Source organism: Panthera onca, chromosome D2 (assembly GCF_046562875.1).
Source record: "Panthera onca isolate mPanOnc1 chromosome D2, mPanOnc1 haplotype 2, whole genome shotgun sequence".
Taxonomy (NCBI): domain Eukaryota; kingdom Metazoa; phylum Chordata; class Mammalia; order Carnivora; family Felidae; genus Panthera; species Panthera onca.
This window is the reverse complement of record NC_138349.1, coordinates 29,419,698-29,441,746: the sequence shown is the minus strand read 5'-3', so window position 1 is coordinate 29,441,746 and position 22,049 is coordinate 29,419,698. Positions and strand designations below refer to the sequence as shown.

Here is a 22,049-nt window from a genome sequence, read left to right as displayed (position 1 = left end):
GCTCCCGCTTGGCCCGCGGACACGCCCTTCAGCCAGCCATTGGTGCAGCTGCCAAGTTATCCCCGCCCCTTTGCTTTCGTAGGGAAAAAATGTGTGTGGTATTAGAGAAGTGGCCTGTCATTCCTCCACCCCGTGGCGTTGCTACTGCTTAGGTTCCACCCCTTCCCCTTTGATCTTGGAAGCTTCTTGTTTATTGGCTATTGATTGGCCAACATGTAAGATCAACCCGCCCTCCGACTTTTCTGGAGGGCGGGAGAAACTTAAGGCTGAACTTTGATAGGCTCAACCACTCTTGATACTTTGACCGCGGCCATTGGCCCGCATCACGTCGGGATCCAATTGGCTACCGGAAGAGAGCGAAGAGCCCAGGGGCGAGAGAGGCCGGATTTGGGCCCCAGACTGGCGCCTGTGGAGCTCCAGGCGGTACCCTGTGGGGTGGATGGGGCGTGGTGCCAGGCCTTCAAGGTCAAACCGCTGACGGATGCCGTTAGGATCTGCGTTCGAGCGCCCGCCCCAAATCCCGGGATGCGCGGGTCGCGTGCAGGCGGCTTTGGCCCGAGAGCTCTGTTCCCGCGGGATCTCAGGCCGGTGTGAGGTGGAGCCAGCTTGAGCCGGGTATCCCCTGGCGCGGCCCGCGGGCCGTTCCGGGAAGCTGTTGCGACAAGCGGGCGGCGGCCCGTTAGACTGGTCGCATCTGGAGCGATGCCCCCGACCCCGTCTCGTGCAGCTCGCGAGCCGACTCCCGAAGGCCCTGTGCTCCTCAGGCCCTAGCGCGCCTCACCAGGCTTGCACCCGAAGTCGCCCTGGAAACCCCGCAGTTGCTGAATGAATGAGTTCCCCGGGGCCCGCTGTCGCTGGGTCCTGCGCCGAGCCGAGAGCTGGAGGGAGGGAAGAGAGATGTCGAAATGGGGCGGGATGATTCAGAGATGACGACAGGCGGAGAGGCGGGTCTGGAGACAGCTTGCCGCAACAAGCACAGAAAGTACGGCGGCTGTGGAGAAGCTCGGACGTACCACTTTCCCCGAAGCTGACGCGCCGATGACCACCGCTGCCTGGTGGTGACTGCCTTTTGTGATAAGACCGCTCTCCCTCCCGGGCGGGTCCGCCGGGGTTTAAGAGGGGCGCTCTCGGGTGAAGGACAATGCCAGCGAGCCCCAGCCTCGAGCACCACTTCCTGGGCGACGCTGCTGCGCGGGAGCTACACGAGGGCCGCTGGCTAGTCTGAGTGAACGCAGGAGCTTTCCCCGCTCCTCCGTCTGCCCTCCTTCAGTATCCCTTCTCTGGGGCGTGTTTGTACAAGCCTCCCACTGGTTCCAGCTCAGTCTTTCTACCTGTTTTGCTGAGATGGTGATGCAATTGTGAACTTTCCCATCTGGTTACAGCTTTTCTTTAAGGAAGAGATTGTCCTTTTTTTCTCTGAAGCTGGCCCTTCTCTGGGCCTCTGGGAGTTTTTGTTTTTAACTTTGTTTTACTCACCTGTTCTGTCTCTCCTCAGCAGTGGTTATTAACCTTAGGCTCTCGACCTTTTGGAAAATAATGAAGCTACCAATCCTCTTCGCCCCTCCACTTCCCATCCCCCATGCACACACCTGGAGGTCCATGAACTTCAGGTTAAGAACCCCTCTTCTACATCTTTCCCCTTCTCTAGCTCACTTCCCTTGAAAAATGAATAGGACTCACAAAAAGAAAACCACTCAATCCTGCTAGAGTACTAATTCTCTTTACTGCCAAACTACTCCAGTAATGAGTTATGCCTGCTATGTCCTTTTTCTCCTTCAGCCCTACATTTTTACTCCTTAATTCGGTAGTCACAAATGACCTTTTCAAATGCAATGGCCTTTTTCTTATTCCCTCGTGGCCTCACTGACCCATCCCTCACTGAAATTTTTTTCCTCATTAGGAGCCACTTTATTCTACGTTTTAGACTCCTCAGTCTCTGACACTTTTCTACCGACTGAAGGAGAACATTCCTAAAGGTTTAATGCTTCTTGTTCATCTTCACTACCTTAGAGAACCTTACCATTCCAAACCTGCTTTTCTCATTGGACTTATATTTCTTTCACTGCATACTTCTTAACTAAAATTTCCATGTGAACATTCAGTAAATATTTATTGAGTGCCAGCTCTGTACTTGAAGCTGGTGACCCAGGTCACAGTCCGTGGAGTTCTCATGGAGCTTACTTTTTCTTTCTTTCTTTCTTTTTAATGTTTATTTATTTTTAAGAGAGACAGTGTGTGAGTGGGAGAGGGGCAGAGAGAGAGGGAGACACAGAATCTGAAGCAGGCTCCAGGCTCTGAGCTGTCAGCACAGAACCTGATGCGGGGCTCAAACCCACAGGCCCCCGTGGGATCATGACCTGACCCCCGCCGTGGGATCATGACCTGAGCCGAAGTCGGATGCTCGACGGACTGAGCCACCCATGCACCCCTCATGAAGCTTACTTTTTTAATGAGGGGAGGGTGATAGACAAAAATACCAGTTAACTCTAGGTATGATTCTGATACTGAAATAGGTGTGATAAAGTGTGACTAGGTGGCTACGTTTGTTGGACTGGGAAAGGCCTTTCTGAGGAGATGACACCATGATAAGTTCTAAATGACAAACCCAGAAAAGAGCATTCCAGAAGAAACAGTAGGTACAATAACCCTGCGGAGAGAACAAGGTTGCAAAAGTGAGTGTGGCTGGAACATGGTGAGAGAAAGGGGAGGTGACACAGGATGAGATTGGGGAGATAGGCAGAGGGTGAACCTCCACCTTAATATCTGACTTGGCATGTTCATTCCAAACATAGCCCCTTCCACTTCCCACTCCAACCAATTCCTCCAAAATGTTCCTTTTCTAAAGCTGGAGGTCTTCTGTAGCTATCCTTTAGAAATATTCTGAAGCATTTGTGCTTTCTTTTTCCTTCCTTTTGATTCATTTTCCCAGTATCTGATACCTTCACATCTATACTGTAAGAACCTTTGAATGTCCTACCTCTGGGATTCCCTGGCTTCAGGGGCTTCACCTCTGGGATTCCCATCCTTCCAGGTACATGGTAAGGATTGTTCTTCCCACCTCCTTAAAGATAGGCATGGCTTATGCATAACAGTGGATTTGCTTTGACCAAGGAAATATGAGAGAAGTGTGAGAGCCACATATGAACTTCCCTGCCACATGACTGGTGATGTTTAGAAGGCTCCATCAGCCTGGTGCCCCAGTAAGGATGATGAAGCAAAGTCACTTACTTCCCACCCCCTTCCCCTCAGATGGGCTTTCAGCATGAGTAAGAAATAATCTTTGTCTTTAAAACAGATTTTGGGATTATTCCACACCATAGCATAATCTAGCCCAGTGCCACCGCTCAGACTTTACTGTGATATTAGTCACCTGAAGAATTTGTTAAAATGCAGATTATAATTCTCTAGTGGGGACGGGATTCTGCGTTTCTTACAAGTTCCCAGGTGATGCTGATGCCATCAGAATAGCAAGCACCTAACCCACCCTATCTGACGTCCCACCTTCAACACATCTGCACATGCTGCCCTACACCTCACCAACCCTTAAACTTCCCTAAAAAAAAAAAAAAAAAAAAAAAAAGGAGCTAACAGAGAAATAACCTTCTTGGAGATATTCCTTAGAAGCCCTCAATAGCTCCCATATCTGCAGCTCCTCAGTCAGACATTGTAGGATTTTTTCTTACATTCCTAGGACCATTGCTTTTCATATTCTCTCTTCTCTACTGTCTTTATTTTCTGCCTCTACCAATGAGACTATTCATTGTCTCACTATCAAGTTTCATCTATTTTATTTAATAATAGAAACCTCAAGTTTTAGTTTAGAGCTATAAGTCCAGCTGAAGTCCATATTTCCCCCAGCTTCCCCTTCAGCTGGTGTTAGCTGTGTGACTAAGTTCTAGTTCATGGGATGTGAGTGTAAGTGGCATGAGACATCTGGGTTCTGCCTTTAAAAGGAAGATTATGTCCTCTGAGTATTTTCTTCATGTTCTCCCTTCGTGTCCTTTAGAATACAGACCCAGAAGTTGTCAACCATTTTTGGCCACATAGACAAGGCCTATACCTTAGGTGGGCAGAGCAACCGGTTGAAGAAAACTGCTGCCTTTTGGGCAGTAACAGTAATACCTTTGGACTAATCACGTTCTGGTACATGAGAGAACTCGTTTAAGCAGTTGCTGTTAATTTGAATCTTTGTTTACAGTACCAGGTTTATATCCTGATACATGTTCATCCCTAGAATGCATTTCACCCTTTGTTCTTATCAAAATTCTCCTTCTTGAAGGTCCAAAACAAGTCCCACTACTTCCAGCTTATAATACCCTCTTTCCCTGAACTGCCATCCCACATGACCATATGAGGTATAATACAGAATGAGATGGATTCCAGCAGCCACCCGTGCAAATAACACTGACTTCTTTACAGTTACTTACAGAGAAATAGATTCCTAAATTATGAAGAGTAGACCATGAAAGCTGTAGGAATTCTGAGATGGGGCAGTCAGTGAGGAGAAAAGGGATAAGAAGATATGTGTTTGAGCAGTTTAAAACTGCAGAATGTACACAAGAAGACATTTCCAGGGGGTGTGTGGGGAACAGTTTCAAGGGAATCAATTTGTTATTCCATGTCTTCTGCATCTTTCCTAACATTCATCTTTCTGAGAAAGCAGTTGAGGCAGCTCTCCTTTTCTTCCTCCTATTTCTTAGTCTGTCCTTCCACCTTACAAAAGGAAAGTGTGCCTTCACCTGTCCTTCATCTTGGTATATAGTTCATTGTCCTGGTATGTACAAACCTCCAGGTAGCTAAGCCACCAGGTAGTCCTGGTGCCAGCAAGGCCCCCTTCAATCAAGGTACAACTGTAGATTTCATGTGTTTGTCTGACTTAAGTATATTTCCATTAGGGCAAAACATGTCTTTAGGAATGGATATTTTGGTCCTTGTGGGATATTTGGGGTACATATATATTGTACAGTAGCATAATGGGTTTTTAATTTAACCACAATGTATCAAAGAATACATTGTTTCTGAGGGAGATTCTCTTTAGAATAAAGCAAAAAAAGCATAATTAAATGTTAAAGGCGGTAGTGCCTTATTTCACTCAGTTGACACATCATGGCAAGTTCTGTGTCTTATCTATCTTGGGACAAGAATATTCAAGATTTATAAAAATGTGTGCTGGGAAGAAATGATATGCTATAAATATAGTACAGTGTTCCCTCTCTGGTCAGAAGCAAGAAAGCTGAGTGATGCTCTTCATTTACTCATGTCTCAACTTTGGTCTTAATTTTACATTTTGCATAACTTCTAGAAGTATAGGGAAAGTACCTGTTTAATTTTCACAGATCAACATCATGCCTTCAAGTAAAAGGAAATATGTCAAAGTAAATTCATCTTTTGTTTTTTCTTGAATATTCATGCTTGTACTAAAAACATTTTCTTTTGTCAACATAGAGTATTAGCTATACCATTTCACACACACTAGGATGGCTATAATCAAAAACACAGAAAATACGTGTTGAGTCTACGGCCATACCACTCTGAACGCGCCCGATCTCGTCTGATCTCGGAAGCTAAGCAGGGTCGGGCCTGGTTAGTACTTGGATGGGAGAAAATATGTGTTGACAAGGATGTGGAGAAATTGGAGTCTTTTACACATTGCTGTAAAATGGTTCAGTCACTGTGGAAGACAGTTTAGCAGTTCCTCAAAAAGTTAAACAGAGTTACCGTACGACCCACCACTTCACTCCTAGATATATCTGAAACAATTGAAAAGAGGTACTTAAACAAGTACGTGTACATGCTTATTCCATAGCAGCACTTTTCACAATAGGCAAAACGTGGAAACGGTCTAAATGTCTATCAATAGAATGAATAAACAAATTGTGTATATACACACAATATAATTCAGATGTAAAAAGGAATGAAAATAGTGATCTATATATACTACCACAATGTGAATCAACCTCAAAAATATGTTAAGTGAAAGAAGCCAAATGTGATTCCACTTATATGAAATATCCAGAATATGTAGCTCCACAGAGATAGAACACGGATTGATAGTGGTGATGAGACAGGAGAAGCTGCTTGATGGGTACAGGGTTTCCTTTTGGGGTGATGAAATGGTTTGGAAGTAGGTAAAGGTGTTGGTTGCATAACGTGGTGAATGCACTAAATGCCACAGAATTGTTCACTTTAAGATGGTTACTTTCTGGCGCTACTAGGTGGCTCAGTCAGTTAAGTGACTGACTTTGGCTCAGGTCATGATCTCACGGTTTGTGAGTTCAAGCCCTTCATCGGGCTCTGTGCTGACAACTCAGAGCCTGGAGCCTGCTTCAGATTCTGTGTCTCCCTGTCTCTCTCCCCTACCCCCTCCCCTGCTCATGCTCTCTGTCAAAAATATACATTAAAAAAAAAAAAAAAAAAGATGGTTACTTTGTTACATGACTTTCACCTCAACTTTAAAAAAACAAGATCGGCTAGCACCCAACAGATGAGCTGAATAAACTAGTATCTTGTTATCCTCTCAAATATTTATGCCCGACTCCACAAACAGCAGCTCTAAACCACTTATACAACTCCTGGATTGCCTGCCTCACATCAACTTGAAGAAAATCTACCTTGGACAAAAGTGAAAGATCTGAGAAATGATTGTTAATGGATACAGACTTTCTTTTTGGTCAGTGAAAATGTTTTAAGTTTATATTGTGATGGTTGCACAATCCTGTGAATATACTAAAACCCACTGTATTGGGTGAATTTTATGGCATGTAAGTTACATCTCAATAAAGCTGTTCTTAACAAACTAAAAGGTCTAATTGGGATACGTTGAAGAGTATTTTCTTTTGGAACTTGGGTTTCATCAGCCTTTAAGCAATAAACTGTAACCCTTTGCACATCTACTTTGGAGGGGGGGCTGGTTACTGCAATCACACTATTCTTTTTTCTTAAAGCTTCTCCTAAGGGATCTTATTTGTGAAAGAAAAAAAAAGCCAAAACAAGGAAAATTACTAATTTTGATCTAAGAAAAACATAATCTCATCTGTGGCTCACAGGCAAAAATCCAGAAAAATTACTTTGCTTCACTGGTTCTTGTCTAGGAGGAAGTTTCTGTTTAATTCATACTCAAATTGAGTTGAAACAACACAGGAAAAAAAGTATTATTTGATACAGTAAATCCATATTTACTCTTCTTTGGGCACCAATCTCCTTAACTGCCACTCATTTTCCTCCTCATTTATGCATTTCTATCATGCCCTTACTACTGTGACAGAAACATGTAAATTCTGTAAGTAATGCCCTCAAGTAATTATTTTTACACCTTTTTGTAAGCCCTGCTGCCCCCAGGGCTGTTTATTTCCAGTAGGTGATGCAGTAGATAAAACTGCACTCATAAAAGCACCTACTTATGTACCTGGTAAGAGAAAATGTACCCCAAATATAATTTAAGATATAATACCCCGAGCTTTAGGAAACAGTTTCATTTAATAGAATTACCATCTCCTGGGGCACCTGGGTGGCTCCGTTGATTAAGCATCTGACTTCAGCTCAGGTTATTATCTCACAGTCTGGTCTGTGAGTTCAAACCCTACATTGGGCTATGTGCTGACAGCTCAGAGCCTGGAGCCTACTTCATACTCTGTGTGTGTGTGTGTGTGTGTGTGTGTGTGTGTGTGTGTCTGCCCCTCCCCCACTCACACTCTGTGTCTGTCTCTCTCTCTCAAAAAATAAATAAACATTAAAAAAACAAAAAAGAGGGGTGCCTGGGTGGTTCAGGTCATGATGTCACAGTTCTTGGGTTCGAGTCACCCCATGTCAGGCTCTGTGCTGGCAGTTCAGAGCCTGGAGCCTGCTTCAGATTCTGTCTCCTTCTCTCTGCCCCTCCCCTGCTTACTCTCTGTCTCTGTCTCTCTCAAAAATAAACATTAAAAATTTTTTAAAAAGTCTCCTCAGATGGTGACATGTCCTTTTAATTCTGTCAAATAATTTTACTGTTTAAATCTTGAAATTACAAATCACATATAATATTTTTCTAATTTCTACCCATCTATAATGTCTTCTTAAGGGACTTTAGCATGACCTAAATAATTGATATAGGTCTTTGTTTGCAATCAACAAGAAAAATTATGAAACACAACCAATGTTTTGGGGTTTTTAGCTCCAAACCCAGAATGGCTTTAAGTGACAGAGAAACAAGAACAATTAATAGTCACTTGATAAGTCACTTGACTTTGGTGTTATTTCCAGAGACTGAGAAAGAGATTACTCAATTGAGTAACATGTCCTTTTGCAAATGAGATAGTTCCTAACCCTTTAACAAAATTTAGGGAGATGGAAAAATTGTGACAAAGATTTGGCAAAATTCCATTCATTCACTTACCTGGTTTTTGTTTTGTTTTGTTTTGCTTGCATTCGCTTATTTATATAAAAAGGTTTCTTGATACTTACCTATAATAACAAAAAATAGGAAAAGAATTGGTGATGGACTCCATCTCACTCTACCAAAAAATAATAGTCATCTAATGATCCATGATGTAATCTAAAATGTTCTAAAAGCCCCATCCATCTACTAAGAGGTATATTCCAGTAAAATTTTACTTTTTGTGTAGGTAATTATTCATCAAAATCTGATATTGTTTTCATAGTCCAATTCAATCATTATTTTCCTGATGCCCCAGACTGATCAGTTCCCCCATCACATGCCTCAGGTCCTCTACTTTGTAGAACTTAGATAGTTGTAATTTTGCATATGTGTATAAAGTTATTTCATTAATGTCTATATCACAATAGATGGTAAACCCCATCAGGGCAGGAGCATCTTTTAACTTTCTTCCCCCCCCCCCCCCCCCCGCCTCTTTATATCTTCAGAATAGCATTGTACTTCAAACTCTGTGAGTACTTGGTAACACTTATTTGAATAAAAAATGAATGAGACATTTGTGGATCTTAGGCCTGAGCTGCTATGTCTCCCCTTAGGTGGTGGCAATAACTCATCCAGCAAGTTCCAGTACCCTCACTAGCTCCCTCCAGCCCAAGGCCTAACTCTCCCAGGTGTCCTGGCAGTTGTAGCCAGGGACGCCACCCAACAGGGTGCTCGCAAAACTCATCCCTTTCCTGATCTTGGCATTAATTCTGGGAAGCACTCTTGGAAGCAACGGCCCTACAGTGAGTTCAGGAGCCAGGGCTGGAAAGAGAGCCCCTGTTACTACTTGTAAAGGTTTATTAAAAGGTCACATTTGAAATAGGATCTTAAAGATGAGAAGAGTTAATCAAGCGAAGTCAGACAGGTGGGGGGCAAAAAGGGTAAGGGTGGCAAAGCCTTCTGGACAAGGAGAACGTCATACTGCCTAAGTCCTGTAATTAGAGGATTAGGCCAAATGACTTGGGGCAGAGGGAAGCATAGTTTTGAGATGAGCCTGGGGTTAATTAGGGGCCAGACCATGAGAAGCTCTGAAAGTCATGTTAAGGGGATCAGTTTATATCTTAAGAAAAATGGGATCTCACTGCAGAATTTTAAGTTGAAGTGAGATAACATGGTCTACTTTGGATTTTGAAAAGGTCGCTGTGGCTGCTGTGAAGAAAGATTGAGGGCAGCAACCCTGAAAGTTGAGTTATTATTCTTACTTTATGGATAAGAAAATGAAATTAAGTGAATATGACTTCTTCAAGGCCACACAGCTAGTAAGTGATGAAACCAGGTCTCAAACACTAGTCTGAAAACTTAACCACAGTCTGTTGCCTTTCTAGATCAAGGTAATAAACCACCAAAATAGAGTTAGTTAAAATTATTATTATTATTTTTTTTTTTTTGAGTTAGAAACAAGAGCCTTATCTCTGACTCATCCTGACTTTACCTTGGTCACAATTGTCAGAAAATGAGAAGCAGGAGGGTAGCACAGGTTAGCTGAAGTTCCATGACATGATCTAAACTTCAGTTACGTCTTCTGTAAAATGGTAATCACATGTATTTTTTTGGACTGTTTGAGGTTTCAATCAGAGAAAGAATAAAGTTGTTACTCTAATATCAGTATATAGTTGGAACTCAGCAAAGGTTGATTACTATTACTATTACTATCATTATAATTACCTGATTTTACTTTTTGACTGTCATCTAGCCATCACAGAAATCACTGGCAACATGTCACCTAGCTGCCAAGCAAGAAACCAAGATGACCACGCCATTTGCTTGTTTGCATAAGCTGTTGCTAGACTAGAGCACCAAATGTGGGATACCTCACAAATAAGCCTTCTTTTTTCTCCTAACAATAATATCTGTACTTTGGGTCCATGTCATGTGTGTCCTCAATTATTGTATGCACTTCGTACCATAAAGAGTAGATTTAAAGATCTTTAATTCCTTAAATAAGATGGCTAGAATTGCAAAACTTTCCTTGAATATTATCAGAGAATGTAATGGTCTATTATCCATAACATACAAAGAAGATAAGCTGGCAGCAAGGGATGAAGCTTGGGGTATTTATCTAAGTAGATATGATGTATTTTTACTGCTCTGTGGCTTTGAATCTTTCATAAATATGGGATATATTCTCAAAGTAACTAGCCACAGTTATGGAGGCAACAACATTACCAACAATAAAAACAACACCATCATTATCAACAAACAAGTTGTGGCTGCTGATGTGGGCCTCAGACCCATGAACACTGAAGTCCTGATTTATCAGTGTGATTTTCCTGGCTGTCCTCCAGGTGTGATTCCCATTTTTACTCTTTTTTATTACAGGCATCTCCCTGCCCACCCACCCCCATTTTTTTAAAGTCTATTTATTTATTTTGAGAGAGAGAGCACACGAGCAGAGGCAGGGCAGAGAGAGAGAGGATCCTAAGCAGGCTCTGCACTGTCAGCACAGAGCTCAACGCGGGGCTCGAACTCACAAACTGCAAACTCATGACCTGAGCCAAAGATCAAATCAGATGTTTAGCCAACTGAGACACCCAGGCATCCTACACTGCTGACCCTCTTAACTGGTCTTCTGCCTTACCCAATCCTTGTTTTTTCATGTCTCTTTTTAATTAACCAAATCTTTCCCCTTCATCCCGTAGTCTTCCTTGCTTTTACAGCTTACTCATTATAAACTAACATATAAAAGCACAGGAATTTACATTAACTGCACTAAAATAGATAATCAAATATTTTAGGTAGTGGAAAGTTATCCTTATAGTAACAAAGGTAAAACTGTTTCACCTTTGGATTTCAATCCTTCCCTTTGAGTTACTTAGTGGGCTTCTGCTGCTTTAAGCCCAGCACCTTGCTGAGGGATTAAAAAGGATGAGAGGCAGAGAGTGCAAAAAAAGGAATGAACTGAAGTCCTCCTCTGCAAGAAACTTGCATTTGCTGGTGAGAACAAACCCATGCATGCTTTACACAACAACGATAACAGCGAACTTTTAGGAAGGGCTTACTGTGTGCCAGCTAATGTATATATTATTTCTTTTAATCCTATGTGGTTGTATATTAGTTACCCACTGCTCTGGGACAAAGTACTACAAAGCATAGTGGCTTAAAACAGCAATACACATTTATTATCAGTTTCTGTAGGTGAGGAATTTGATAGTAGTTTAGATGAGTGATTAGGACTTGGAGTATCTCAGGAAGTTGTAGTCAGGTTGTCGGCAGGGTCTGCAGTTACATGAAGGCTTGACTGGGGCTGGAGAATCCATGTCCACGATGACTCACTCACACAACTGTCAAGTTAATACTGCCTGTTGGCAGGAGGCCTCAGTTCCCCTCCACGTGGGCCTCTCCAGAAAGATGCTAAGGGTCCTCATGACATGGTAGCACATGGTACCACATTCTTGGCAATTATTGTCTTTTTGATTATAGCCGTTCTAGTGGGTATGTAGTGGTATCTCATTGTAGTTTTAATTTCCATGCCCCTCATGACTAATGATGTTGAACATCTCGTGTGCTTATTTGCCATCTGTATATCTTTTTTTTTGTTAAGTGTCTAAATCTTCTGTTTATAATTGGGTTGTTTGTTTCCTTATTATTCAGTTTTGAGGATTCTTTTTATGTTCTAGATACAAGTCCTTTATCAGATATATGATCTGCCGTTATTTTCTCTCCCAGTGTGTGGCTCATCTTTTTATTCTCTTAGCAGTGTCTCTTGAAGAGCAGATCTTGGTTTGAATGAAGACCAATTTTTTAAGTTACTTTTGTGGATCTTGCTTTCGCTGTTGAATCTATGAAATCTTTGTTGAACTCAGGGTCAGTAAGATTTCCTATTTTTTTTCCTTTACAGGCTTTGCAGTTTTAGCCCCTACTTTTTTTTTTTTTTTTCAACGTTTATTTATTTTTGGGACAGAGAGAGACAGAGCATGAACGGGGGAGGGACAGAGAGAGAGGGAGACACAGAATCGGAAACAGGCTCCAGGCTCTGAGCCATCAGCCCAGAGCCTGACGCGGGGCTCGAACTCACGGACCGTGAGATCGTGACCTGGCTGAAGTCGGACGCTTAACTGACTGCGCCACCCAGGCGCCCCTAGCCCCTACTTTTAAGACTATGATCTAATTCAAGTTAGTTTTTATATGTTTTATGAGGTATTTCACTAGCTGTCAGTTCTTTATTTAACAATATTTCTTTGAGATATTCTCATATCAGTACATAAAGAGTTTCCTTATTCATTTTTAGAGCCAAACTCCTGTTCTGATGGAGATTATATTCAAGTTGTAAGGAGACAGACAGTAAACTAATAAGTAAAACATACTGTATGTAAAATGGTGATGTAGGAAATGTGGGTGGGAAGGACAGTTACCATTTTAAATAGAATAGTTAGGGTGAGTCTCACCGAGAAATAAATATTTCAATAAGGACTGAAGGCAGCAAGGCACTAGGTAGGGAGAGCAGATTATAATAACTCTGGAGAAGGGAACAGAAATTACAAAAAACGTAAAGGAACAAAGGACCTATCATGTTCTCGAAACAGTAAGGAGGCCCATGTGGCTAAAGTAAAGTAAGCGAAGGGAATAACAGTGAGAAACGAGGTTTGAGAGTTAAGAGGTGTGCGCGTTGTAGGTTATGAGGACTAGGGCTTTTACTCTGAGATGAGAAGCTACTGGAGAGTTTGGAGGAGTGACATGACCTGGCTTATGCTTGAGAGGATCACACCAGTTGCAGCATTCAGCATAGCCTGTGGGGGCAAGGATAGATACAGAAAGATTAGTCAGGAGGCTAACGCAATATTTCAGGAAGAAATAATAGTAGTTTGGACCAGGGTGTGGCAATGAGGTTAGTGAGCGATGGCTAGATTCTGGACACATTTTTAAAGTAGTGCCAACAGGAGCAAGGCACAGATTAAGGATAACTCCAAGATTTTGGGCCTAAGGATCTGGAAGAATGGAAGGGTTTTTACCTCTTTGCTAACAGTGTATTATCAGACATTTTAATTTTTGCCAGCCTGGTAGTTGAAAAATGTTATCTAATACAGTTTTCTCTCTACGTTTTCGTTGTGAAAATTATCCAACATACAAAAAAAAAAAAAAAAATGGAAAAAATAATACTCATTTCATACTGACTTAAACAATAAAAGATATTTGTTAGCTCATATAACTGGATGTCCAGAGACAGAATGGAATTCAGGTTTGGTTTGACTCAGTTAATCATGTCATCAACAATCTAGGGAGTGGAGGGGGTGGGGCAGAGAGAGAATTGCTCCCTCAAACACTCTCTTAGGAAAGCCAATAATTTTTTTTATTTGTCCCAGCAAACATTTCTTTGTCTGGAATTTAACTATCTGGCCACTCCTGACAAAAATGGCTGTGGCCAAGGGATGGGATTTTGCATAATTTTGCATGTCCCACCCCTAGAGCCAGTGGTGGAGTCGGAATCCTCAAATGCACAGGGGTTAGGCCTGGATAAGGTGCCCACATCCAAACTGGAACGGATACCAAGAGTTGGGGATCAATACCCATGCCTCCATCGCAAGTACGGTGGGCATTTTCGAGTTTGCCATACTGCCCCCCACCTCTCTTGCTGGCATTTCTGAAGAGTAGGCTTTCACTTCTCTCAATGACCTGTGCCATTGATTTCCTGCCTCTGTCAACTTTTCAATCATCCTCCTTGTTAATTCACAACCTGCAGTTGCTATTATCTTTTTGCACTGCTATGCCTTCATCCCTCAAAGTACTCCAACACATGGCTATAGTGTCTTCAGACTTTTGCTGAAAGTATGGGGTCATGGAGAGGATTATAACATAGCACGGAACTCAGAGCTGAACCCTAGAAGTCAACAATATTATCTGAAATTCCCCTGACCACCTCGCTTTGGGAACTGTGCTGATTTAAAAATATGTCTGAAAATTGATAGTTTTGCCTTCAAAAGGTGGAGCCTAATGGCCCTCCCCTTGAATGTGGGCTGGCTTTTAACAAACAATATTAGCAGAAGTGAAGACACTTGACTTCTGAGGCTAGGTAATAAAAGGGGTGGAGTTTTTACCTGGCACTTATTTTCGGCTGGCTTTGGGAGAAGGGAGCTGCCAGCTGCTGTTTCATGAGGACACTCAAGCACCCCTGGGAGAGTCCATGTGGAGAGGAACTGCGGCCTCCCACCAACAGCCAATCCCCTCTTGCCAGGCATGTACGTATGCCATATTAGAAATATATCCCTTGGCCCTAGATAAGACTTCACATGACCCCAACTGACATCTTTATTGCCACCTCATGAGAGACCCTGAGCGGAACTGCTCCCGAATTCCTGATCCATGGAGACTGTGAGAGATAATCATGCTTATTGTTGTTTTAAGCTGCCAGGTTTGGGGGTAATTTGTGATGCTGCTATAGAAAAATAATGCAGAAACTCCCTCATGGGCCATTCTCTTCATTCTTGTCTATGGGCACCTTGCACAGGTCCCCCCTTTTTTTTCATGTATTTTTCTTTTTTCTTACTAGGGCTCACCAAACCTAGTCTCTAGAGGGAATGCTCAAAATCCTGTATTTTATTATGCAGAGTAACTAGAGTCTTCTTGGTCTAAACCTCTCCCATCCAGGCTAAACCCAGGGGATCCTACTTTCCATAACCAAACATACCCTTTAAGCTCCAAAACCTAGCTACTCTGTCTTCCTACCAGGCCAACTGGTACCAAGTCCACTCACACAGCTGCCAGCTTTTAAAACAATTATTCTTGCTCTGATAGAAACATCCATGAGCAAAGTGGTACAAGAGCAGAGAAAAAGAAACCCCTAGGCTCACTGGGGGAGCTCACAGGTGACATGTGGGCTGGGTTTTGAAGAATAAGTAGGACTTCATTTGGTAAAGAAGTGAAAGAAAGTCATTTATTCAGAAGCAATAGCAAGTACAGAGGCTCAAAGGTAAGAGAAGGCATAATTCTGAAAACTGTAAATATGTCAGGGCTGTGGGTGAGAATACCTGCTGGGGAGTTCAGAGGATATTGGGGGCTAGATCATATCACACAGTGGAAGCCACATATATCAGTTAGTAGAGTACAGGTGACAGAACTCCCTGATTCAACTGACTTAAAAAGTAAGAGCAGGAGTGAATTTAGTATCTCAAATAATAAGTCCATAGGTAGGGCTGCTCCTGGGTTGGTTAAGTTAGCAATGATGTTAATGATGTTACCAAGCACCCAGGATTTTTCTGTGTTTCTATTCTGTTATTCCCAGGCTTCCCACAACTCCCGACCCCCCCCCCACCCCCCCCCCCCCCACCTTATGGTTGTAAGATGCTTACAGAAGCTCCAGCCATCATATCCTTAAGATTTCTTCTGGGGATAAGTCCATGGGGGAGGGGAAGGAAGAAAAAAAACAAGAAAGAGAGGGAGGGAGCCAAACCATAAGAGACTCTTAGAAACTGATGGGGTGCCTGGGTGGCTCAGTCGGTTGAGCGTCCGACTTCAGCTCACGTCATGATCTTGCGGTCCGTGAGTTTGAGCCCCGCGTGGGGCTCTGGGCTGATGGCTCAGAGCCTGGAGCCTGCTTCCGATTCTGTGTCTCCCTCTCTCTCTGCCCCTCCCCCGTTCATGCTCTGTCTCTCTCTGTCTCAAAAATAAATAAATGTTAAAAAAACTGAGAACAATCTGAGGGTTGATGGGGGGTGGGAGGGAGGGGAGGGTCGGTGATGGGTATTGAGGAGGGCACCTGTTGGAATGAGCACTGGGTGTTGTATGGAAACCAATCTGACAATAAATTTCATATAAAAAAAAAAAGATTTCTTCTGGGGGTAGAAAAGGGGCTTTCTCTTCTCATTCTCATTATGTCAACTTTTTACAATCTTTTTAAGTTGGGGAAAACCTCTCCCAGAAATGTTTTCCCTCCTCCCATTCCTCCCAACAGCTGGCTTCCCTTCAGTATCCTTGGTTAGAATTGCATCATATGCCCAGGCTCAATATTTGGTTAGGGAGTGGAACACCATGATTGACTTAGACCCTTCACGGTTTACTCCTTCTGGCTGGGACTGGAGCCTAGTACTCTTCAAGCATACGGCCAAGCATAGCAGTGTGGTTACAAGAATAAAATTGGGATTCTGTTAATAATGTGGAAGAGAGATTGTTGGCTTTTTGGGTAGGCAGTTAGCAGAATCTGCTACACCACGCCAAGGAAACTGAACTGTATCCCATTGGGATGGGGAAACACAAGGATTTTAAAATAGGAATTAGCATGATTATATTTCACTATATCAGAATAAAGGGGCACTAAGGAGAGGCATGAGCCTGGATGCAGGGCCACCAGCTAGAACGCTTCATCAGAAGATTTTGCAGAGGATTTTGGGCATTTGAATTAAGAACAACTAGTCACTAACTGGATGAAATAGGTGTTGTGGAGGAAAAATTTTTCTATTCCCTTCAAGATTCTTTTGGCTGATATAAGAATTAAATTGACATGAGACAGATTAACAGTAGAAAATCAAATTTAATTACGTACATATAGGGATCCTATGAGACTGTGAGGCCCACAGGTAGTCAGGCAATTGAGGCTTCTATGCCATTCTGAGTTGGGACGTCAAAGGGAAGGAGGACAATTCACAGGAAGATGAAAAAGAGTAAATGTTTGGTAAACAAATGTTTGCTGGGCCACACAGAAAAAATGGGACACAGAGAGGAATTCTAATAAACAGACTTTGCTAAGTTCCTCTCTACCACACCTGGTTCATATTATACTGTAGTTATTTACGCTGATAGCTCCCGTCCTGGAGCAGGTCCTCTCTCCAAATTCTTTTAGGCAGTTGGGGGGGGGGGGGTGGATTTTGAAAAGTTCTTCCCGAGTCTTCTGTTAAAAATAATCAGCATAAAATAATCCACATGTGAAAGAGACACATTTTGGGGTGGCAAATTTTGCTCTCCTACAGCAGAAAGGAAGTAGAAGGAAGAAATCCTAAAATGACTTGCAAATTTCTGCTTGGGTGAATCACACAGTAGTTCATCAAAGTTAGAATATGACTGGAGGAGGTTTGGGTGGATAAAGTAAGAGTGGAGAGACTATGAGTCTGGTCGTGGACAATGAGGTGTCTACACGGCACACGAAGAAAGATGAGTAAACTTGGAAGGGAGATTGAAGACCACAATACTTCAACTCCTTTAGAGATTAGGGCAGGATGGAGTATGGAATGAAGAAGAACTAAGAAGAAATAAAGTGATATAGACAACTGATACTGAGCGTGGGACTGGTTTGGCTGATTTTACTCACAGCTGGGTCAAGAAATCAAGGACTTCTTGAGAAAATTGTAAATGTAATTGTAGACAAGTCTTTAAAAAGCAGTTAAAGACCTGTTTTGAAATACGGATTTCTGTAATTGGTTTCAACATGTTGAGAGTTACAGCAAATGAGATGGGGAAGTGATCTCAACCTACTTTTTTTGGCCTCCTGACTGGAAACCTCAGAACTCAGCCCTGTGAGCTGTTAATCAGATAAGCATTGTGGGCTTTTGTAAAGAATCATGCTCTACAAATTACTGAATGCATATGGCCTTACTAAAGGAAGTATTATCCAAACGAAATGGGCAAAGAAAGTATAATGAGATGTTGGGATTAAAATGTAGGTTTCTTTCTGTTTTATAACAGTAGTTATGAAATGTAAGTTATAAGATGTTTCAATGTACCTTCAAGCTCTAAGTTAATATAGTTCATAAATCACATGAATTAATTACTGTTTAAAACATAACATAAATAGGAACTCCATTCCACTCAACAATACCTGTTTAGTGGACCACTGGAGTTTGAAATATACATAGGTTAGACAATACTACACAGTTGGCAGGCAAATTGAAGAATTAAAAAAATATAGGGTACCTGCCTGGCTCATTCAGAAGAGCACGTGACTCGATCTCAGGGTCGTGAGTTTGAGCCCCATGTTGGGTGGAGAGATTGCTTAAATAAGTAAAACTTAAAAAAAGAGAATTAAAAAATATATATTCCAAACATTTGTTAATTTTTTCCCCATGTCCACCTGAACCAGGCTCTGGCATAATAAAAATATCTGATATTTGTATGATTCTGCAGTTAATCCTAACTTTATGAAACTATTCTACCCAATGTGATTTCTGGGGGCCCCGATAAAATATAACACCTGAAGCAGAGTAGGGATTGAAAGACAAAGAAAAGAGAACCAAGAATTGAAGGGAGAAAGGTAAGTTAGGAAGCCCATCCAGGCTGGCAGAGTAAAGGAGGTAAAAAAAACAATAGTGGGGAGAGCCTGAACATACAAACTGGACAATGTCAGACCATATATGACGATTAGAATTGTGACCTATAACCTCTACAGCAATCATCCCAGAGTTCTCACTACTGTTCAATTCTCTTCCCTACCTTCTAACTCAGGACCAAATATGAGAAAGCCAAATATGTTCTCCACAATCACATAAGAAGCCCTGCTCCCAGTAAGCCCACCACCGCCTTCCCCATGCTAACACTCTCAAGTCAGAGCATGCATGAAACCTTTCTTTCTTCTTTTTTTTTTCTTCAGTTTAAGCTTTCCCATTCCCCTGACAGCCTTTGGGTCTCTGCCAGACATGAGTGATGGTGGTTAACTGCCTTCTATAGCAGGTGTAGAATAAATAGCCTCTTTTTTTCTTTTTAATCTCATTTGGGTGGTCTTCATTTATTTCCAGTCATTCACTTACTTGTCATATATTAGCTGTGTTGTGTGCCAGGCAGTGCCCAGCATTGCTGTGGAAGCAGATAGTCTCTGCCTTCAAGCATATTCTATTGGAACAGACAGACACATAAATTGTAATTCAATATGGCAAGAGAAACAACAGGTATATATGACGGGGTTGTAGGTCAAGTAAAACTTTTAGGGGAGGTGACCCTTAAATTGAGAGTAGTAAGGGATGAGTATGCGTTGGCTTGGCTAAGTTGGGGGAAGGATATTCGAGGCAGATGGAAGGGTGGAGGAGGTCGAATGAGCAAAGCTTAAGAGAGCAGAAGCCACAGATAGATGTGCGTTTCTGAGGTATAATAAGGGAGGTGAAAAGCAGAAGCTGCATGGGAGGGTCGTGGACTGCCACGTATAAGCCACATTTGTAAGGACTTGGACTTTATCCTGTACAAACGGCTCCCTCCTGGAAATGAGAGAAACGGCTGGTGTAAGCAAGGAGGAAAAACATTAAGGAAACATTACCTTTGTATGTATTACTGTAAGGTCCGGGAGAGCAGGGGCACAGCGGCTCATGTATGGCACACAAACATTCAATGAATGCTGAATGAATAGATATAAGCGATTCGGTATAGACGATGTGGTCTCCAGTTTATGCTTCTCTAACAGGACAAGACAAAGAGGCCAGGGCACGAATCTAGGAGGCTATAGCGAAGGTTTGATTCCGGAGATCAGGGCTGGTGGACACAATACCTCCAACTGGTTGTGGGAAAGGGATGCACTTCTCTCGCGGCCACTTCAAGATCCACCCACCCGAGCTGCACAATTCTGGAAGCGGCAACGTAGAAAGCAACCAGCTAAGAAACAGCACCACCGCCGAGAGCGCAGCTGGCGCAGAGGGTCCACCCACCGCTCGACACAGCTCACCTGTGCGCCCAACGCCAGTCTATCGAGGCGGAGCTACGGCACGACGCCCTTCCGGATTGGACGCGCTCGAAATCCCGGGGCGGGGATTAGAGGCCGAACGTTCTTGGGGATTGGCCACTCTGGCGAAAGGACGTGGGGCTGGCGGAGCAAGTTCGCAGGCTGCTCCAGCTGGGTGGAGGGTGGGCTCTTCTCCGCGGTTCTCCTGTCAGTCATTGGCTCCCTGCGGTTTCCTTGGGGACGTGGCGCCGCCGCCCGCCCAAGGTTTTTTCCGGCTGGTCTAAAGGCCTTGGGGAACCGCTCTGAACCGAGCGGGACGGTGCCAGGGGAGACTGCGGGACTCTCGACCCGTGAGTGCGAGCGCGGGAGGGCCGCGGGGCTGGGAGAGGCGGGGAGGGGGAGTGGGTCTTCCAACCCCCGCCACCGGGGGAGCGCCGGTGTCTCGAGAATGCCCGGCTCCCCGGGAGCCGGCTTAGAGTCAGCTGGGCCCCAGGAACAAGAGCGGACGCATCTGGAGTAGGTGGGTGGGCGCCTTGGCCTTCCCTCGGAAGTCTAGTCCTGTGGGCACTGCTGGAGGTAAGCCTGAAACCCAACGAACTCTTAACAGGCTGCAGACTTAGGAGATGCCTGAGACAAGGAGACCCATTTCTCAGGGCAAAAAGAAAAGGAGGTGACAGGCACTGAGACCACTGAAGGGATCCCATGGCTAGGTAAGGCTGCACATTTTCTCCTCAGCTAGGGGCTCAGTTGGGGGTGGCAGATAGGTTGAGGGGCCCTGGGAGGTTTTTACAAGTGAGGTTTGCCCTACTGCTGCATCTGGACTTTGCAGCTTCCTCGATGGATGGGGAGAAGATCAAAGTTACTTTTTTTTTTTTTTTTTTTTTTTTAGGCAAATGCTACCATAGTTTCTAGCCCATAACCCCAGGGTGGTAGACTGAGTGCTTGCTCAGCTCCGGAAAGTGCTAAAATGTAATGTTCTTTCAGATTTCCATTTGAGTGAGGCTGTGTGCTTTTTGAGGAGGTTAAACAAAGATTTTGTTTGTTTGTTTGAAAGTAGACCGAGGTCCTTTTGAATCAATATAGGAAGTGAGATTCATAGTTGAATTTGTATATCCATATGGTGTGATACTCTGGAACTTCCAGAAAAGATTAATGTGGATCTACATGTACCAAATGGAACAGTTGTCAAATAGAGTAAGTGGGGAAAGATGCAGAACAGTAGGTACGGTGTAAAACCAGAGGAGTGAGATACACACATGCATATTGTCATATCTGATATATATTTATGCTCGTGCAAACATAGAATACCCCTGGAAATATACGTAGAGACAGGGTAGCAGTGCTTGCCTTTCAGTAGGAAATGCTAGGTTAAGGCAAAAGACTCATTTTTCACTATATATCCTTTTAAACTTGTTTCATGTGCATATATTACCTATTAAAATATTTTTTAATTAGTTGAATAAATATACAGATTATCCAGTTTTTTGACATCATTCTTGGTGGGAATGTTGTAGTTGCTCTGATTCTTCAATGTTGTGAAGTTGACCAGGGAGACTAGTGATCTTTTCATAAACATGAGAACTGTAATTCTTTGAATTATACCCAAAAGTGCAGACATTGGGAAAAGAGAAGATAAGGCTTTTCTGATTTATAGTAGAAGCACCATGAATCATATAGGTCCTTTTCTAAAATTTGAGACTAAAAGAACTTCTATAGACTGGTGGTGGCATAAATTTTTGCCTTTATCAGGAAGGGCTTTAATACAGTTTAAAAGCCTTTTTTTTTTTTTTTTTTTTTTTTGGCACTCACATGTAGAGACTTTTCTTACTAATGTTTGTCTCATTTCAGGATCAGTTTTTCCTACCTCTGCCCAGCCTCCTGGTACTTCACTGTGCCCACAGTGAACCCATTTCCCCGCCAGAGGGTGGCATTCCTAGGACTCTTCTTCATATCCTGCCTCCTTTTACTTATGTTAATCATGGACTTTCGACATTGGGGTGCTTCATTGCCACGAGATAGGCAATATGAAAGGTGAGTCAACCTTAGATCACTTTGATCAGACTTGGCATT

General features: G+C 43.0%; 2 protein-coding genes and 1 long non-coding RNA gene across 4 annotated transcripts in view; 1 reads left to right on the top strand and 2 right to left on the bottom strand.

The window, feature by feature from the left end:
- Positions 1-282: 282 nt before the first annotated feature.
- On the bottom strand, positions 283-1,574 carry LOC132684629 (uncharacterized). Its single transcript, XM_060641065.3, has 3 exons — positions 1,477-1,574; positions 782-1,264; positions 283-652 (listed from the first exon to the last, which is right to left on the bottom strand). The coding sequence occupies exons 1-3, from the start codon at positions 1,572-1,574 to the stop codon at positions 283-285; spliced, it is 951 nt and encodes a 316-aa protein (XP_060497048.3).
- A 10,481-nt stretch (positions 1,575-12,055) lies between these two features.
- Positions 12,056-20,033, bottom strand: LOC132676088 (uncharacterized). The gene is made up of 2 exons (XR_009608954.2): positions 19,581-20,033; positions 12,056-13,140 (listed from the first exon to the last, which is right to left on the bottom strand). It is a non-coding gene; the product is annotated as an uncharacterized LOC132676088 (long non-coding RNA).
- A 159-nt stretch (positions 20,034-20,192) lies between these two features.
- The window catches only part of ENTPD7 (ectonucleoside triphosphate diphosphohydrolase 7), a 44,812-nt gene continuing 42,955 nt past the window's right edge, over positions 20,193-22,049 (top strand). Inside the window, exons 1-3 of one of the 2 annotated variants that reach the window (XM_078434715.2) lie at positions 20,193-20,329; positions 20,587-20,689; positions 21,828-22,010. In XM_078434715.2, the coding sequence (XP_078290841.1) occupies positions 20,682-20,689; positions 21,828-22,010 (191 nt within the window). In that variant the 5' untranslated portion in view covers positions 20,193-20,329; positions 20,587-20,681. The remainder of the gene's footprint in view (positions 20,330-20,586; positions 20,690-21,827; positions 22,011-22,049) is intronic. The other variant, XM_078434716.2, reaches the window with a different exon arrangement.